At 36.1% G+C, this 20,538-nt stretch overlaps 1 protein-coding gene across 1 annotated transcript; it reads right to left on the reverse strand.

The window, feature by feature from the left end:
- Positions 1–8,582: 8,582 nt before the first annotated feature.
- On the reverse strand, positions 8,583–19,647 carry ccn1l2 (cellular communication network factor 1, like 2). The gene is made up of 5 exons (XM_073819319.1): positions 19,340–19,647; positions 17,931–18,144; positions 15,694–16,029; positions 15,282–15,481; positions 8,583–9,634 (listed from the first exon to the last, which is right to left on the reverse strand). Exons 1-5 carry the CDS (start codon positions 19,418–19,420, stop codon positions 9,329–9,331), a joined length of 1,137 nt encoding a protein of 378 aa, XP_073675420.1. The 5' UTR covers positions 19,421–19,647; the 3' UTR covers positions 8,583–9,328.
- Between the last annotated feature and the right edge of the window lie 891 nt (positions 19,648–20,538).

Below are 20,538 nucleotides of genomic sequence, written 5' to 3' on the forward strand. Positions count from 1 at the left end.
TGAAGCACAGCACAGAGTGAAGCTCAATGAGGCGTCGCGGGTCTTTTTTATCCCTGGCGTGACGTAACAGAGCTGTACACTTCACCTTGATAGGTTTTGATCATTTAGGGGCGTGGCTTATAACATAATAATCAATATTAGGCTAATAAATATGTGTCGTCAGGCATTTTAAACATTTAAATTTAAAATTTCTTTATGAAAATATAAACCCAGTTATAATTTAAAACTGATAATTAATTTTATTATGGATTAATTAAACCTTAAGTAAACACTCAATTAAGTAAATGTTACGCATATTTACTCTCCCTAAGGATAAATCCACAAGCGACCAGCAAAAGAACTCATTCTGAAAATGCAGACGCAAGCGATTCTTTTGAACTGTTCGTTTTCAAGAACCTGTTTAAAAATCCAATCCAGTGATTCTTTTACGTCAAGACGCATTACGTCGTCACGTCCTTGACTTGTGACCATGGACCACAAAACTATAGTCATAAGGGTTTATACATAATCTGAAAGCTTTCCATTGATATATAGTTTGTTATGACATGACAATATTTGGAAATCTTGAATCTGAGGGTGCAAAAATATCTAAATATTGAGAAAATCGCATTTAAAGTTGTCCAAATGAAGTTCTTAGCAATGCCTATTACTAATAAAAAGTAAGTTTTGATATATTTACGGTAGGAAATTTACAAAATATCTTAATGGAACATGATCTACTTAATATCCTACTTAATATCCTAATATCCTTTACTTAATCGATAATTTTGACCTATACAATGTATTTTTGGCTGTTGCTAACAAATATCTGGTATTTATGCTGGGCATATTGGTTCATATTGGTTTTGACCCCCTCTGTCCAACATCTATATAATAGACTATTATAATAATAATATTACCAGAACTACATAACGAATAAAACATATTAATATATATATATATATATATATATATATATATATATATATATATATATATATAAAATAGTTTAAAAAAAACTGTTCTTCAATAAAAATGTGTTGAGAGAAAAATATTTACATGTTTATAAAATTATGACAGATTGTTTTATTAATATGTTAATTATATATTAATATTATTATATTATTATTATATATTAATATGTTAATGTTTTTTATGACGTCTCTTCCGCTCACCATGCCTGCATTTATTTGATCCAAAGTACAGTAAAATTTTGAACTATTTTTAGTATTTAAAACCACTGCTTTCTATTTAAATATATTTTAAAATGTAATTTATTCCTGTGATCAAAGCTACATTTTCAGCATCTTTACTTCAGTCTTTAGTGTCACATGATCCTTCGGAAATCATTCTAATATGCTGATTTGCTGTTCAAGAAACATTTATTAGTATTATTAATAGGCCTATCAATATTTAAAACAGCTTAGTACACTTTTGTAAGGATTCTTTGATGGATAGAAATAAAAAGCTTAGAGTCAGTTTTTTTTATTTTATTTATACTTTTATTTAGCAAGGATTATTTTAATTGATCAAAAGTGATGATAATGATATTTATAATGTTACATAATAAATATTTATAATCAATTGTTATTATTATAAATGTTTTTGAGCAGCAAATATTTAATTTTAATTATGCTAAAAATTCAGCTCAAACAGAAACAGAATCTTAATTAATAACCGCAACAAGCGAGTCATTTATAGTGGAGCTGTCACTTTCGTAAGAAATAATCTTAAAGTGTTACACTATGTGTTTATTAACACTTTTCGCAGACTTGCTACATTCTCCTCTGTAAAATCGATCAAAAAGTTCTTGTTGGTAACACTAGAGGTCAGTGTTGTAGAGTAAACTAAAGCAGACGAACCGAGGACAGTAGATGGAGCCGTCATCTGCCAGTAGATTTATAAACTGAAAACATTATTTGAGCATTTTAGACATTTTCCCCTATTTTTTCTTCCTACTTTACTTCTCCACCATGACTTAATTTATCAATTTATCCTGTTTTAGTACAGTATCAATATGCTCATTGTAGCTAGCTAACCTAAAGATGCAGGTTTTGTTTATTATGGCGAAAGTTAAATGTATGTATGTGTGCTAGCCTTTAACCCTGTGGCCATCTGTTCTGGTTTCTGACATATTTCCAGTTCCTCTGTCAGATTCGTGTTGAAATTCACATCTCGCTGTTAGCCTGCAGCAGACCTGGATCATCCTGGGCCTTCCTCTTTCACTCTCTGTGCTTCACCTGGAGCTTCCTGCACCCAAATTATGCACCACAGATTTTCTGTGTTATTAAATGATTATTCAAGTGTCCTAAGAAGTGTTTTTAAAGCATTAATTATATCCTATTATCTAATATCTACCTTCATTTTCAATGCAGAAGTAAGTCGTTTTCTGTGAATATGTGAGATTTCCTGCTTTATTAGATGTGATAGGGAAATAACTAAAAGAATAAGAGTGCAGTAAATGGTAAAACTTTTGTGTTCATAATTAAGATAATACATTAAAATAATATGTCAACTTTGTAAGACACACCAGTTTGCTATTGTTTTCACAAAGCGTTATTAATCAGCCATATTGGCAGCACTGAACGTAAACAATGCCACTGAACCAAACAAAACTCGCAAATTTAGCTGATTATAGCTGCTGAAAATAGTCAATTATTGTCATGTTTTGGGCTTTACTAATCAGTCAGACCAGGAAAAACATTTGTAGCACTATACTGCTAAAAGTTATAAGAAATTAAGGAGAAGAGTGCAAAAAACTCTCTGAGGAACAAAATAGCCAAACTGAACCAGGATTTCCAGGGCAAGAATCTTGACAACATTTGTGTTTGTTCTTATCATTTCCAGTCAGGTAGGTGAAATATTAGGCTAAAATATTAATTAATACTACTCATATTAATGTATTTTTATCACCCATTAACAAAATATTGTGCCCTTTCCTGCTCACTAAATTCTTCTCTATATGATTTAGCAGCTTCCACATGTTTTTGTTTTTCCTGTGGTTTAGACAACATAAATTAGCAGAACAATGTATTAAGTAGTCAGAGGCAAACCAAAAATGAATAGATGAGGCCCTTTTAAAAGATTATTTCGTAAATATATCTTTGTTACCTAAATATACATTTATACAACATACAAAAAGTAGAGAAAACACATAATATAACATAAATAGTTTATTTTTTAAACAAAGTTCATATTCTTTAACAAAATATTAATCTAAAACCTTAAAGATACAGAACAATCTTCTTATTTACAGTAATGGATTGTCACCTTAAAAATGGTGCTTACGAGCCTTAGCTACAGCAAATGATTCAAAGACCTTCGTATGTTCCATTCAATTGTTTTTTTTTATCTAAAGATTTTTTTTCCTCCCAACAAAACAATGCAACTGCCCACACTGCAAATACATGGCTTGAGAACAAGTTCATCAGGCTCATGTTTGGCCTGGTTAGACTTCAGTTTTAAACCCTATACAAAATATTTGGTCACTGTGTAGAATATTGACTATTAGTTCACTGTTAGTTGACAACTAATTATGTTAACTCAACTATTTTAATGTAGAAAAGCTAAATAAAAATGTCAACTAAGTAAATGTAATTATATTTATTTAAATTGTTTTGTAAGCTCTCCACTGGCAGCAAAATCAAAACTTGCCAAGTTTGATGTTCTGCCCTCCAAAAGCAAAGTACAGTAACTACACATTTGGTCAAAATTGAATTGAGGCTTAAAATGGACTTTGTGACAACTGTTTTGTCTCGTGGCAAAGTCTCCTGGTTCTATTTTGTCCCGTTTCAGAGAAACAAGAGTGTTTGACTAGCTGTCAAAAAACTTTAAAGGTATTTTTCTCAGTTTCAGTGTTCGCATAGTTACTGCACTTTGCCGTTGGAGGGCAGTGTTCACCTCATTAACATTATCACCTATTCTATTGCAGCCTATTAATACCTGCATGAAATACATGCTGCTGTTACAGTAAGTGTAACTCTAGCTAGTAACTATTAGAAATAGTAAAAATTAGAAATTAGACAATCTAGAAAAACGAAAATAAGCTGGAACAACAAAAACATTGGTTTGTCATATAATTAACATTAAGTCATTAATGATCATTATCTCCATCACTAAACTTACCTCTGTCATGTTTCCTCTTTTCCTCCTCTTCTTGTTTATTTTTTCGCTTTTGCCCTATTGCTACGCCTCTGTAAGTAGTACATTAACCGTGCAGTCCATGCTGCTGTTTACATCCAAGTATTTCCAATATGGCCGTGCATCCGGGTAACTGACCAAACCGTGATGTAAAGTTTGAGTTTTTCATGTAATATTTATATTCATATTTAACTGCAGCAATTTTACAAATAGTTTTAGTTATTATTATCGTGTTGGGGAAAGTTACTTCTAAAAGTAATGCATTATTACAATATTGCGTTACTCCCTAAAAAAGTAACTAATTATGTTTCTTTGTTACTTTTTGTATGAAAAGTAATGTGTTATGTTACTTTTGCATTACTTTTTAAATCTGGGCAGGGTTTGCTTGTTTGTTTTTAATAGAAAAAGTTCTATTTTTGGCAAATGTAAAAGCCTTTTAAACCAAAAGCCTCAGGCTTAGAGAAAAGTAAATTCAAATAATAAATTTTTGCTTATTAGTATGGATGAATTGGATTATCAAAGGTCAGCAGCAAAGATATCATTTAATAAAATAGGATTAAATACATAAAGGATATTTGTATTATTTAACATTTAATTATTGCATTTTTTATTTTGAGGAATACTGTATCTGTTGTTTTAGTGAGTGAGATGAATTAATGCTTGGTCACATTTTTTCTAGAACTTAAGTAACATCACACTCAGGATTTCTCTCAACATGGGGACAGGAGAGCTTATAAACAATAAATGGGGGGGGGAGTAACTGGCGTTACTTATTTGAAAAAGTCAATTAAAAAGTAATGCGTTACTTTACTAGTTACTTGGTAAAAAGTCATATTATTGCATACCTTGCGTTACTTGTAATGCGTTACCCCCAACACTGATTAAAGTAGGTCATACACTGATAAAATAGGTCATGAACCATTTCAGTTTGATGAAACGAAGTACCTCCTTTCTCTGAATTTTTTAAAAGATACAAGTGCTATTTTGTTACCTATTCATGGAAAGTGTCTGTTAATGTACATGTAATGTACGAATGTATGTTAATGTACATGTAATGTATGAATCCTTTAGTGTGTCACATGAGACTTGGGTTTAAACCCAAAGCTATTTTGTACTATTGTACTATGGAGTCTTTTCTTTTTGTTGGGAGATTGTTGTTGTCAAGGGACACGTCTTTAAGTTTACAAAGGCTTCTAAGAGCAGCCCATACACAATTGAACTGGATCAATTACTCCGGCTTGGCAAACAAGTTGAACAGTCTTTTGACGACGTGTGAGGCCCTTATAGAGCAAACATCTCAGAAACAGGCACATTTTACATCAGTGATGACGTTGGCTTGTCTCTAGCAATGGCATGCAGTTCTATGAACCTTCTTGAACTCATAAAATCAATAATCTTTTTAAAATCCATATCCTTGAAGGCAACTTTTAATTTTTTTAACCCATTGATACTGATGGTTCAGTATTTTACATGACTGATGTGGCTGACTCATTAGAGTAAGAGTACATACTGACTTCTAATTAAGCAAGCAGTTTAAGACTTACTGTGGTTTGGGTTTTAGTGATCCTTTAAACTGCATAAAGAGCTGATCGAGTGCTTTATGTATGTATATATGGAGGGCAGTGTGGAATTTGAGAGCTGGCTGTGATGTTTGTACTGCAAAGGCGAGAAAGTGTGCTGAGACCTTAGCTGGCAGTCATTCTCTCTCTTTGTCTCTCAGATACATACATCAAGTAGAATGTTAAAATGACAGGCCAAAACTGAAAGTACTCAAGGGTTAGTCTGAAAAAAATCTTCACATCATTGCGTTTCTTAAGCAACAAAAATATAAAAAGCATCCAAGTCTTCTAAAACCATTTGACATCTTTGTCAGGTGAAGAGAAATTTAAGCTGTGATTCACTGAAAACCTTCCCCTGCATTGTACATGCTAACAACATGCTAAAAGCATACTAAAATTAACAGTGTGTCAATCAATGATTTTCGTGATTTCATCATGTTTCATCATGTTTTGAGGAAAACATTCCAGGATTTTTTCCATATAGTGGACTTAAATGGGGATCAACGGGTTGAAGGTCCAAATGGCAGTTTCAATGCATCCTTCAAAGGGCTATACACGATCCCAGCCAGGGAATAACGACCTTATCTAGTGAAATGATCCGTCATTTTCAAAAAAAACAATGAAAATGTATATACTTTTTAACCACAAATGCTCGTCTTGCACTAGCTCAACTTCACGCATTACATAATCATGTTGGAAAGTTCATGCATGAAGCAGGCAGAAGTACCAACCCGGTGTTTACAAAGCAAACCTGAAAAAAAGTCAAACGCCCTTTACAAAAAAGGTAAAATAACGATGTTGGTGATTTTTGAGGTACACAGACAAAGAACTAATTTCCAATTTGTTAATGTAATGCATGAAATCTTGGACATCATCGCAGAGCTAGTGCAAGATAAGCATTTGTGATTTAAAAGTATAACCCAGTATATAAGTATATAAATCCCACTGTATGTTGAAAAATCCTGGAATATTTTTCCTTAGTTACCTTAGTTTCTTTTTGACTGAAGAAAGAAAGACATGAGCACCTTGGATGACATGGGGGTGAGCAAATTAGCAGAAAATATTTATTCTGTCTATCTTTTAACCATTGTATTTTGCTACTGTGACTGTTTTCTGCAAATTTTCACAGGCAAAATTCAGTCATGAGGGCAATAATTTCCCAACGCAGGTTTCACAACAAGTTCAGGCTGGTCATGTGGATTGACAAACATAAACTGCTTGATTTGAAAGTGACTTATGATTTGTCACTGCTTTATGCATCACGATACTTTGTCGATTATATATGAGATTCTGTTTTCCTATCTTCATCTGACTTTCTTTCTGTAAGTCTGGCAATAAAACCTAAAAGTCAACATCAAGTTCAACCTCAAGTCAAAATTTAACTGTTTAGTTTTTGCCTGTTCTTTAATATAGCAAGGAAACATTATTTGAACCCTTGCTAATTTTGTATATTTGCCCACTAAGAAAGAAATGATCAGTGAAATGATTTTAATGATAGGTTTATTTTAAAAGTGAGAGACAGAATTGCAACAAAAAATTCCAGAAAAACACATTTTAAAAAAGGTATAAATTGATTTGCATTTTAATAAGTGAAATAAGTATTTGATCCCCTATCAATCAGCAAGATTTCTGGCTCCCAGGTGTCTTTTATACAGGTAACAAGCTGAGATTAGGAGCAGTCTCTTAAAAGGAGTGCTCCTAATCTCAGTTTGTTGCCTGTATAAAAGACACCTGGGAGCCAGAAACCTTGCTGATTGATAGGGGATCAAATAATTTCAATCAATCAGATTCCAAACTCTCCACCATGGCCAAGACCAAAGAGCTGTCCAAGGATGTCAGGGACAAGATTGTAGACCTACACAAGACTGGAATGGGCTACAAGACAATCACCAAGCAGCTTGATGAGAAGATGACAACAGTGGTGCGATAATTCGCAAATGGAAGAAACACAAAGTAACGGTCAATCTCCCTCGGTCTGGGGCTCCATGCAAGATCTCACCTTGTGGAGTTTCAATGATCATGAGAACAACATCAGCTAGGGCATTGAAAATGGGTCGTGGATGGGTATTCCCATGACAGTGACCCAAAAAACATGCCAAAGGAAACAAAGGAGTGGCTCGAGAAGAAGCACATTAAGGTCCTGGAGTGCCCTAGCCAGTCTCCAGACCTTAATCCTATAGAAAATCTGTGGAGGGAGCTGAAGGTTTGAGTTGCCAAACATCAGCCCTCCTGAGATGTGTGCAAACCTGCTGGCCAACTACAAAAAACGTCTGACCTCTGTGATTGCCAACAAGGGTTTTGCCATCAAGTACAAAGTCATGTTTTGCGAAGAGGTCAAATACTTTTTTCACTCATTAAAATGCAAATAAATGTATAACTTTTTTGAAATACGTTTTTGTTGTTATTCTGTTGCTTACTGTTCAAATAAACCTACCATTAAAATTAGAGACTGATCATTTCTTTGTCAGTGGGCAAATGTACAAAATCAGCAGGGGATTAAATAATTGTTTCCCTCACTGTCATGACAACTTGGCGGAATAGATCTGTTAGCCCCCCATATGTAACACACATGAAATACCCATAGTAGATATATACAGGTGGAGCTGGGGAAGGTGGAGGGTTTCTGAAGCATGATGCAACTGAGTATTTGAATGTTGAGCAGAAAGCTCATTAGCTGCTGATGTTACAGAAACCTCAGCTGCGCCATGTGATTTATCATGTGATTATATCAGATTGAGATAGATCGGCCAGCACCATCTAGAGTTTCATGACAGAACTTGTGTGTAAGGTAATTTAGTATAACTTAATAAGTCATCATGTGCCCCCCTTAAATGTTTGAAGTTGAGAACCATTGTTAAAGTAAGAACCAGTCAGTTAGAAACAACACAAACAAACATTTTTCCTGGAAAGGTTTTATTTTTTTGTGACACAAACTGATCAGCAAAGACATTTATATTCAACATCGTAACTATACAAATAGTCGTTCACTCCTATATAAGAGAGCGTCTAGAATTTAAAGCATGCCCCGAAAAATGAAGCATTCTCAAAGAGTCACTCCACCTGTAGTGAAGCCTGTACACTGTACAAAGACAAAGCAAGTCTCCAGTCATCCGCTCACACACATCTGTCTCCATCCTGCTTTCTTCCACACATTAACTGTACTGTACTGTACTGTACTGTACTGTACAACTCAATATACGAGTAAAAACTCTGTCATATGAAGAATGGACAGAAAATATATTAGTTTAAAAGCCAATAATATTTGTGAAATTCTTAAATTTATCCCTTAATCAGGTAATCTCACTGCCCTCATTACTAGTGCATTCTCTTACCCATCCAGTGACAGGAAGTCATTCATCTGAAGCCAAATAAGTCACCCATCTTTCAAGATACAATAAACACATCAGATTTAAAATCATCAGAATAAATAAAAGCTGAAAGATGTGGAAACATGGGCTAACAACAGTCCTCAAAAAATGTGACCTAGACATGTTTTCAAGAGAATCAGGGCTTGTAGGTCATAGCAAAGGAAAAACATATAAAGTGCAAAAACTATATACAATCTAAAACAGTTTACTATTCTATAATTCAGGAATGTCCTTTGAGTGTGAAAAGTGAGTTTTAGCCATTATCTAGTGATGTGTGTGTGTTCAGTGAGAGAAGGTGTGTATGTCGTTGTGAAGGCTGACGGTGGGTGAGGATCGCTCTCTCTGAACTCCGCAGAAGCTCTTGCTGCAGCGGCAGCGCTGGATCCACATGACGTTACGCGTGATGTTCTCGCCGTCCGGGCAGTGAAACCGCAGACGTACCGTGCGAGATGAGGACGGCTGACAGCACCTGCCATCCACACACGAGCCACATGTGCGAGGCCGGTAGCGGCGAGCCGTAGAGCAGCCAGCGAACGTGATCTGCTCCCGTTCCCGAGACCTCACTGTTTGCCTGCACTTCTTTCCTTTCTAAATAACACAAAAAAATTAACAAGAAATCATTATTATGAGTGATAAGCTTGAGCCTTTGGCTTCTTCTAGAACAATGTTATGCCCCTTTGTACAATATGTACTATAAGTCTTAGGTGTCCCTAGAATGTGTCTGCGAAGTTTCAGCTCAAAATACCCCACAGATCATTTATTTTATCATTTTGAAAATGCCTATTTTGACTGAAAGCAGAAACGCTTTTTTATGCATGTCTCTTTAAATGCAAATGAGCTGCTACTCCCCGCCCCCTTTTCCAGAATAGAGCTGTGCCTTTACAGCTCATACCTCAGATACTCTGCTAAAATGTTTGGTTCTGATCAGGGCTCTGAACCGGTTCAAGGAATGAAAACGAAAAACGAAAACAAATGACATTGACCAGGAACAAAAACGAAAACGAAAACAAAATCAACTTTAATCGTTCTGAACAGAAACGGAAACAGAAATTCCAAATTAACCGGTTAATAACGGTATTTTTATCGTTCTCTTTATTATGTCAATTTGGCAGACCAAAAACATGACTTCAAATTGTGTGCGCAAATGCGACGGTGACGCATACAACGTGAAATGCCCGCGAAGCAGACGTCATCATCATAAGCAGAGCCCTTTCTGATGCGACGAGCTTAAGGTTACTAAGCACCTGGCTGTTTCAGGTGCAAAGGTATGTTTAGGTTTAAGTTAGCCTAATTAAAACTTGTAGTTTAAGGCCCTGATCACACCGAACGCGTATTTGCAGTGAGAGGCGCCTTTTTTGAATGGTTTTCTGTTGGCAGTGAGCGTTCTACGCGCTGCTTATGCGCCCCGGGCGCCTCGCATTTTTGCAGAAGCGCTCTGAGCGCCTGAAGTTGAAAAAAAAAAGCAACTCTGAGCGGAAAATCGCCTGACGTGACGAAAGTTTACCGTTGCTTAAAAAGTCCGGAGACTGCAAGAAATGGAGGAGAAACATTTGGTGTCTGTCGTGGGTAAACCGGAGCTGTATTTTTTTGGGTTTCTGCTAATATCACAGTTTAATTAACAGCAAAACCCAAAGATTTTAGAGCGCTCGCGCTATAATTCTTTTATTTGACTGACAGGACAGCTGTTTTGGTTGTTGCCTAGCAACATAAAAAACCGCAGCACACTGCTCTTTTTGCTTTCTGCTCTTGGCCTTAGTAGGTAATAGATTCACTTTTGCTGAAGCCCATCCAGTTTTTCCAGTAGCCTATTTGGTATATTATAATTGAAGTTGTTGATCTGTTGTATTAAATGTAAAAAAAATAAATTAAAAAAATCTATTGTTGTTTTATAATGTTACAATGCATTATGTTTTCTTTTACTTTTACTTTTATGCATTAAATGTAAAATCATATCCACTATCTGGAGTTCTGTTTTGTTTGAGTAAAAATAGCCTATAATAGGCTATTATGTATATTAGGTAATAAGTCAACAGGTTTTTATCGCAGATTAAGCCGTGTGGTCAGGATATTAAGCGGATGGTCTTGAAGGGGCTTATTTCGCTATAGTATTATCAAACAAGAAAATAGTTTTAAAAAAAATTATTAGCGCATTTGTAACGAGTTTCCAGGTGAACTCGTTTACTTTCGGTTTTAAAGACATTAAGTTCAAATGACACGAACACGGAATTTGGTTTAATCATTTGTAAACATAATGCCAAACATGTTATTAAAAGGCACTATCTATCTATCTATCTATCTATCTATCTATCTATCTATCTATCTATCTATCTATCTATCTATCTATCTATCTATCTATCTATCAATCTATCTATCTATCTAATAAAATAACGTTATTAACCGGTATTTTTTTTCTAGAAAACCGTTTTCGGAACGTTTTGTTTAATGAGGAACGCAAGAACAGAAACGTTATAATATCGATTCTGCTCGGAGTGAACCGAATGGATTTTTTTTCCGTTTTTAAGCCCTGGTTCTGATAATTATGTCTATCGCACTGAAATCATGCATTTTAAACCATATTACTTTAAACTACTGATAAGTTTTCTTTCTTGTCTTATTGTGCTTAAACTACAATACACACAGGTTTATGTTAAAAACACACATAAGTTACAAAAACAGTTGGTTATGTCTGTGAAGTTAAAGGGCTTGGAAAGAAGTCACATATTTATATTAGATCTGTGTGGCATCAGTGTAATATACAGTAAATAAATCAATACATTTACTGCTCTGTTGTCTCCTCTGAGGCTGGGACTCTAAATAGTGTTCTGTGCTCGTCTGTGCAGCCAAAGACAGAATAGTTAACATGCTTCGCTTGGTATTAGAACTGGTACACTGCTGTCACTCGCAAAAACAAAATGGCGACACCGTGGGTGGAAATGTGCAGATTAAGGCGCGGTAATATTACCATAAGATCCTCTTCCTATGTCACAAGGGGAGCAAAATCTAACCTTGCAGAGAATGGTTTACAAAAAAAAAATAAAAATAACAGCGTTGTTCTTTTTCAGGTTTTCTGGGTTGGTAGATACACCGGAGACCCATTAGCACTTAAATGTGGAAAAAGTCAGATTTTCATGATAAGTCACCTTTAACTTAATATAAGAAGAAGTAACTTGCCAAGTTTTGGTACTACTAGTCAATATTAACTTCTTGTTTATTGAACGGTCACATAAAAGCAACCAGTGTTGGGGAAAATTACTTTTAAAAGTAGTATCACTCAATTAAATTGTGTAATTGTGTCTTTTTATGGAAAGCAATGCATTACATAACTTTTGCATTACTTTACATTTTACTTTGGACTGAGCTTGCTTATTTGTTTTTAATAACATTTTTTTTTTTTTTTTTTTTTTGCAACTGTAAAGGCTTTTTCACACCAAAAACTGAAAGAAAATGTACATGTTTATTTGTAAGTAAAAATGTATGTATACTCAGTGCTAACAGTTTATTTTGATAGTCCAATTTAGACATTCTACTAGCTATATGTAACTTTGCAACTACATGTCAACTAGCAGTCAGTAGAGTACAAGTAGACAGTCCATTTTATGGGACAGTTCACCCTAAAATAAAAATTAGACCATGATTTACTCACCCTCAAGCCATATGTGTATATGACTTTCTTCTTTCAGAGTCAGACAAATGCAATCAGAGTTATATGTAAAAATGTCCTGGCTCTTCCAAGATTTATAATGGCAGTGAATGGGTGTTGAGATTTTGAGGTCCAATAAAGTTAATTCATCCATCATAAAAAGTACTCCACATGGCTCCCGGGGGTTAATAAAGGCCTTCTGAAGTGAATCGATGTGTTTGTGTAAGAAAAATATCCATATTTAAACCTTTATAAACCATAATCTCTAGCGTCCGCTAACTGGCGTACTGGCGTTCATGAGAGAGTGGCGTTAGATGACTTTGGTGTAGTGTAAGCTCCGGTGAAAAGTGAAGCTCGGAGAAGAGAGCAAAACAAAACACTGGTCACAAATTAGAATTACAAAAAGAGGATTAGTAAAGAAAAATGTCAGAGGATTATATAAGCCAAGAGTTGACTGATTTTCCTTTGCTGTAAACAAAACTTGGTTCTCGCAAGACTAGAATATCCTCACTGGAGCTTATGCTACGTTATCCGCTGAAGCGCCATTCTCTCGTGAACACGCATACGACAGTTTGCAAAAGATTATAGTTTACAAAGTTCTAAGTATGGATATTTTTCTTACACAAGTACTATGATGGATGGATGCACTTTTTTGGACTTCAAAATCTCAACACCCATTTACTGCCATTATAATGCTTGGAAGAGCCAGGACGTTTTTACTAATACAGGTCCTTCTCAAAAAATTAGCATATTGTGATAAAGTTCATTATTTTCTGTAATGTACTGATAAACATTAGACTTTCATATATTTTAGATTCATTACACACAACTGAAGTAGTTCAAGCCTTTTATTGTTTTAATATTGATGATTTTGGCATACAGCTCATGAAAACCCAAAATTCCTATCTCAAAAAATTAGCATATTTCATCCGACCAATAAAAGAAAAGTGTTTTTAATACAAAAAAAGTCAACCTTCAAATAATTATGTTCAGTTATGCACTCAATACTTGGTCGGGAATCCTTTTGCAGAAATGACTGCTTCAATGCGGCGTGGCATGGAGGCAATCAGCCTGTGGCACTGCTGAGGTGTTATGGAGGCCCAGGATGCTTCGATAGCGGCCTTAAGCTCATCCAGAGTGTTGGGTCTTGCGTCTCTCAACTTTCTCTTCACAATATCCCACAGATTCTCTATGGGGTTCAGGTCAGGAGAGTTGGCAGGCCAATTGAGCACAGTAATACCATGGTCAGTAAACCATTTACCAGTGGTTTTGGCACTGTGAGCAGGTGCCAGGTCGTGCTGAAAAATGAAATCTTCATCTCCATAAAGCTTTTCAGCAGATGGAAGCATGAAGTGCTCCAAAATCTCCTGATAGCTAGCTGCATTGACCCTGCCCTTGATAAAACACAGTGGACCAACACCAGCAGCTGACATGGCACCCCAGACCATCACTGACTGTGGGTACTTGACACTGGACTTCAGGCATTTTGGCATTTCCCTCTCCCCAGTCTTCCTCCAGACTCTGGCACCTTGATTTCCGAAAGACATGCAAAATTTGCTTTCATCCGAAAACAGTACTTTGGACCACTGAGCAACAGTCCAGTGCTGCTTCTCTGTAGCCCAGGTCAGGCGCTTCTGCCGCTGTTTCTGGTTCAAAAGTGGCTTGACCTGGCGCCTGTACACGGTGGCTCTGGATGTTTCTACTCCAGACTCAGTCCACTGCTTCCGCAGGTCCCCCAAGGTCTGGAATCGGTCTTTCTCCACAATCTTCCTCAGGGTCCGGTCACCTCTTCTCGTTGTGCAGCGTTTTCTGCCACACTTTTTCCTTCCCACAGACTTCCCACTGAGGTGCCTTGATACAGCACTCTGGGAACAGCCTATTCGTTCAGAAATTTCTTTCTGTGTCTTACCCTCTTGCTTGAGGGTGTCAATGATGGCCTTCTGGACAGCAGTCAGGTCGGCAGTCTTACCCACGATTGCCGTTTTGAGTAATGAACCAGGCTGGGAGTTTTTAAAAGCCTCAGGAATCTTTTGCAGGTGTTTAGAGTTAATTAGTTGATTCAGATGATTAGGTTAATAGCTCGTTTAGAGAACCTTTTCATGATATGCTAATTTTTTGAGATAGGAATTTTGGGTTTTCATGAGCTGTATGCCAAAATCATCAATATTAAAACAATAAAAGGCTTGAACTATTTCAGTTGTGTGTAATGAATCTAAAATATATGAAAGTCTAATGTTTATCAGTACATTACAGAAAATAATGAACTTTATCACAATATGCTAATTTTTTGAGAAGGACCTGTATAACTCCAATAGTATTAACCTGAAAGAAAAAAGTCATATACACCTAGAAAGATTAGAGAGTGAGCAAATCAAAGGGCAATTTCCATATTTGGGTGAACTATCCCTTTAAAATTAAGAAACACTTTATTTTAATGGTCCCCAACAACACATTCTACTCACTATAAGTAAATTTACTACCACTATAACAAGAGTTAATTGGCATGTCATTGCAAAATTACTTATAGGTAATAGAATATCTAAAGTTGATAACTAATATAAAATGTAAGCAATTCATTTCAATACAGTTTCTCACCTTCATAGCTGGATTGATGGCACATTCTCTGATTTGGCAAAGGCGAGTCTCTCTAACAAGCTTGCACTGGGCATTACTATTGGTCACACGACTCGAGATGCCAAACCCACAGGAAGCAGAACATTCGGACCAGTCTGTGGTCTGTGGGAAACATTCGGACGATGGGAAGGGAATCCGAGACACTGGCAGGGACGCCCACTCTGCAAGGTAAATGAGAATGAGAAGCCATTTAAAAACACATCTATTTAAATATATATAAATTATTATATATTTTTTTTAGTTTATTAACTTTGGCAAAAATGGCAAAAATCTAATAATAAAAACAAATGTAAAATATTAATAACAACAAAAACAGGTGCTAAAATAACACTGTAACAGCATACGTATAATATATAGTATATTTTAATAATACCTTGAAAGGAGCCCCTTCTGGTCTGGATGCTGTTAGGGCTCTGTATGAGATTGCTGATGTGGTTGGATGGGGTGTGACGGGGACGGGGGTCTGGTGGGTCTTCCCTGATGCTGTTATCGTCGTCACACAGCCACTCCTCACAGCAGCGTCCTGGCGGCGTCTCCAGACGAGGGTTGGCGCAGTGACTGCGGGGCAGAGGGATGTTGTGTGGACACAGCGGCATACAGCCCACCACACCATCCATACAGCTGCACTGGTGCTCACAGCTGGGCTGGAAATCCTCTCCGTGCTGATACACACGACCAGCAAACTCACACGGACGTCCCTGAGCCTCAGCTGAGACACAACAAACATCAGGCATTTCTTTAGTCATTCAGTCAAGGGCCTGTAATGGAGCAGCTCTGTGCTTATTGCAATTCAGACATAAAAATGATCTAACAAAAAAATCTAAACTTATTATTTTTGGGCCATACTGTCCTCATTACAGCGTAATTACACAAACAAGAATGTGTTAATAATAACAACATGTATTGACTTTAGGGTTAGGATTAGAGTTAGTTGCTTGTGTAATTAGCTATAGTAGATACATGTAACTTGTAACTAGTGTTGGGCATGTTACTTTAAATAAGTAATTAGTTGTAGTTACTAGTTGCTTCTCACAAATCATTATAAAAGTAACTAATTTCCAGGGAAAGTAACTACTGTGTTACTTTTAAAAAAAAATGTGTAAATATGTCAAATAACTTCCAAAGGCTAAATATCATGTTACTGGGGTTGCTTCAACCTGCAGACATGAAAAACATCCCGTGGCAACACTGTTAACCTTCTGGGGTCTGTCATTTTGAAACTGCAAAGGGTCTACTTTTATTTGTGTCTAGTCATAATAACAAGAAAACAATGTGCTTTAGTCAAATAAATAAAATAAACGGGGTGCGCTCTCTGCCGTCTCGGTCTCCATCCCCTCTCTACACAAAAATGTAAATAAAACAACCTGAATCTCTGTGAATATGTGCCTCATAGACATGAGAAATATATGTATAGAGAGCTTGCAATGTCTACTTTCAAATGAATGTAACATTGAAAGCAAATATTCTCTGATAAAGTAATCTGTATGATACCAACGCAAGCTCCAGTATTTCCTGTCTAAACTCATCTCTCATGTAATCACACCCAGGAATGGCTCCTCTTTTTAAATCTTAAACATCCACGTGAGACATGCGGACATGCAGGTACTTTTCGTTTCTGAAAGAAGACATGCTTAAGGAGAAATAAGCCAGAATTTACCTCAGAAGAAGAACGAAACACAAAAATAGTAACGCCACATTTTATTGTCAGTAACAGTAACGCCGTTGTAACAGGGAAAAGGTAATTTGTTTGATTTCTCATTATTGACAAAATAGTAATAGTAATGCTGTTTATTTATAACGCTATTATTCTCATCACTGCTTGTAACAAGGACATTAAAATAATTTGTTACCCATTTTTGGAGTAAAACTTGCAAAGTCTGGCTGAATAACAGCAAATTAGCTGGCTAACTTTGGGAAAACTTTGGGTTTATACAAAAAGCTTTGTTTGTTTATAAAAAAATTATTTAATTTGTAGTTTTACTATTGCTGTTGCATATATATACAGTTGAGGTCAAAAGTGTACATACACCTTGCAGAATGTGCAAAATGTTAATTATTTTACCAAAATAATAAAATGATATAATATAAAATGCATGTTATATTTATTTTGTACTGACCTGAAGAAGATATTTCACATAAAATACGTTTACATATAGTCCACAAGAGAAAATAATAGCTTTTTCAGCATTTTTGTGTATTTAAACCTTTTCCAACATTGACTGTATGATTTTAAGAGATCCATCTTTTCACACTGAGGACAACTGAGGCACTCATTTGCAACTATTACAGAAGGTTCAAACACTCACTGATGCTTCAGAAGGAAAAACAATGCTTTAAGAGACGGGGGTGAAAACTTTTGAACAGAATGAATATATGTTTTTTGTTTTGTTTTTTTGCTTAGTACTGCCCTTCAGAAGCTACAGATGATACTTACATGTTTCCCAGAAGACAAAATAAGTTCAATTTACCCTGATCTTTAAATTCAAAAGTTTTCACCCCCTGGCTCTTAATGCATCATATATATATATATACACACACAAAAGACAATATACACATTACTGTTAAAGCTAATCAATCTCAGTGGTGTCTCAGATCTGTCTCTTTTCTTACCTCTGCAGAGACCACGTCGAGGGTCCCCTCCGGCCCCTAGGTGGCAGCGCAGGCCCTTGATGTGGTCGCAGGGTCGGTCAGGACCACAGTCCTGGTTAAACTGTTGGGCGCACACCTTACAGCAGCCGCATTCATCCAACACCCAGCTCACTCCGACCGGACAGGAGGGTGGAGACGGGGGGCAGGAGCACGGACGGGAACAGCCTCTGGACGCCTGCAGGAACAGCAGTGGAAGAGATGAAAGACAAGTACACAGCTTCAGCCCTTCACTTCATTACATAAGGCCAGCACTCAGAAATGAAAGGCTTTCACTGAGATGACAGTGTAGGAGTTGTCAGGCCAATGTTTTTGCAAGTTTGTATGAGTGGGTCCGGCTGTGTTTATATAATACACTCACTTAGGTGTCTGTGTTTGAAATGTGACTGTAGAATCGAATCATAAATATACACTTGTAAGATAAACCGTGCCGTTGTTACCATTAGAAGCTATTTCTACCTGATGTGATCTCCATAAACAATTACTTTCTTCATGCCACCTATGGTCAAAAGGTCATGTGTACAAAATTTAAATATTAAAGCAAAATGTAAAAAAATAAAAAAGTTAATACATACATATAAATAATGTTTTTTTTTTTAAAAGTCTTTTGTGCTCACCAAAGCTGTATTTATTTGTTTTAAAATACAGTAAAAATTGTAAAATTATAAAATATTATTACAATTCAAAATAACTGTTTTCTAGCTGAATATATTTTAAAATGCAATTTATTTTTGTGATGCAAACCTGATTTTTCAGCATCATTACTTCAGTCTTCAGTGTCACATGATCCTTTAGAAATCATTCTAATATGCTGATTTGCTGCTCGAGAAACATTTTGGTGATCATAAATGTTGAAAATAGCTGCTTCATATGATACATTTTATAAATAGAAAGTTATTTGAAATGGAAATATTTGTAAAATTACTGCCTTTACTGTCACTATTGATCAATTTAATGCATGCTTGCTGATTAAAAGCATTAACTTCATGTCTTTTTGACACTAAACCTTTGAACAGTAGTGTATATTTTGAGGAATCAACATTTAAAAAAAATATTTGTATAAATTAAAATAAATTTAACCATGTAAAATGTAGCTCTTATCACATTTTTATTTTCATATGTCAAAGAAACAACATGATTTAGCTTCATCAGCACACTTTTTTGCACAAAATCAATGACTTGAACTGAAATCAGACTAATGTCTGTTTTATGCTCAATAAAGAGAAATGAATTCGCATTAGAATGCAGCAGAGTGCAACATCAATAGATGTTTTTGTAAGGAAGGAGAAAATAGTTTCAGAGATCCTTCAAGATAAACAAAAATACATCTGCAAAGTCACATGTGTGCAACACACTGGCTCAAATCTACTCACCTCTTCTTCAGCTGAACATACAACAAACAACAAGACTGTGCAAATAACAGCCAGAGTCCTCAGATTCCTTCTAGAACACATTTCCAAGCTTTCCAAAAAATGAATCCCAAAGTAAAAATTGTAAAAATCCCCAATGCAAAAGCAGGTTTATCCACTTTTATTCTGCAAGTCTCCAAAGATCTCAAAAGGCAGATGTTCCACAGCCAGTCCAGTTACAAAGTGCATCAGTTACTAGTTACTAAGCTAAAGGCACAGCAAGACTCAAACGCAGATGCCTTGTCAGTTCCACAGAGCATTTCCAAAGAGGCAGGTCACCTTATAGAGCGAGCAAGTGAGAGAGTAAGAGAGAGAGAGAGAGAGAGAGAGAGAGAGCGAGGCAGCTTGTCTCTGACATCAGCATAGATTGAAGAAGTGGGAGTGTGTCTTCATAATGAGGGGATCCCTTATTATTTGTCTAGCTAGAGCTCTAGGGAGCAGGGTGTGAGTGCAAAACTGCAAAATGAGACTGCCGATTTCAGTAGTGTGGATTACAAACACCAGTTTTATGAAACAAAACCACTGAGACACTTAATACAGAGTTAACAAACACACACAGGGTGTTCACCTGACCACAGTTTAATTGGCCATTTGTTATGTGTTACGAAAGCCGCCCTGGAGTGCATGAAAACATTGTCATAATAGTGGAACAATTGAGAAGGGAACTCCAGCCATTTTCCGCTTGGATGGGAAATCCTGATGCAGATGCAAAGGAAAATCCCCATAAACAACTCAGCTCTCACACAACGTGAACACACCGATACACTTTCTACTATCCTTGCACACAGAGTGCTTCCTGCTGCACTTTCTCACTTCCTCTAAGCGTTTCCTACCAGCGGCCACATTCAGGAAACTCTGGCTGTTCACACAGGTTTCCCTTGTTTTTGTAGGAAAACCGAAACATTTTCATTGTCATCTTGTAGGGACATGAAAAGTGTTTTCTGTATAGTTGCAGGAAGAGCTCTCTGCTGGGCCTCAGGTTTGTGTTATGAAACCCAGGAAGAGAAACATGGGAAGGGAGTATGATCTCTAGAGACTGCTTTCCTATAACTCATATAACAGCTTTCAGGCAGTCACTTCAAAACCATTCCTGCAGATTTTTATTGGAATGACATGCCTGGTTTGACCATTTTGATTTAAATATTTGTTTATAATAATATATA

This window comes from Garra rufa, chromosome 15 (assembly GCF_049309525.1).
Source record: "Garra rufa chromosome 15, GarRuf1.0, whole genome shotgun sequence".
Taxonomy (NCBI): Eukaryota; Metazoa; Chordata; class Actinopteri; order Cypriniformes; family Cyprinidae; genus Garra; species Garra rufa.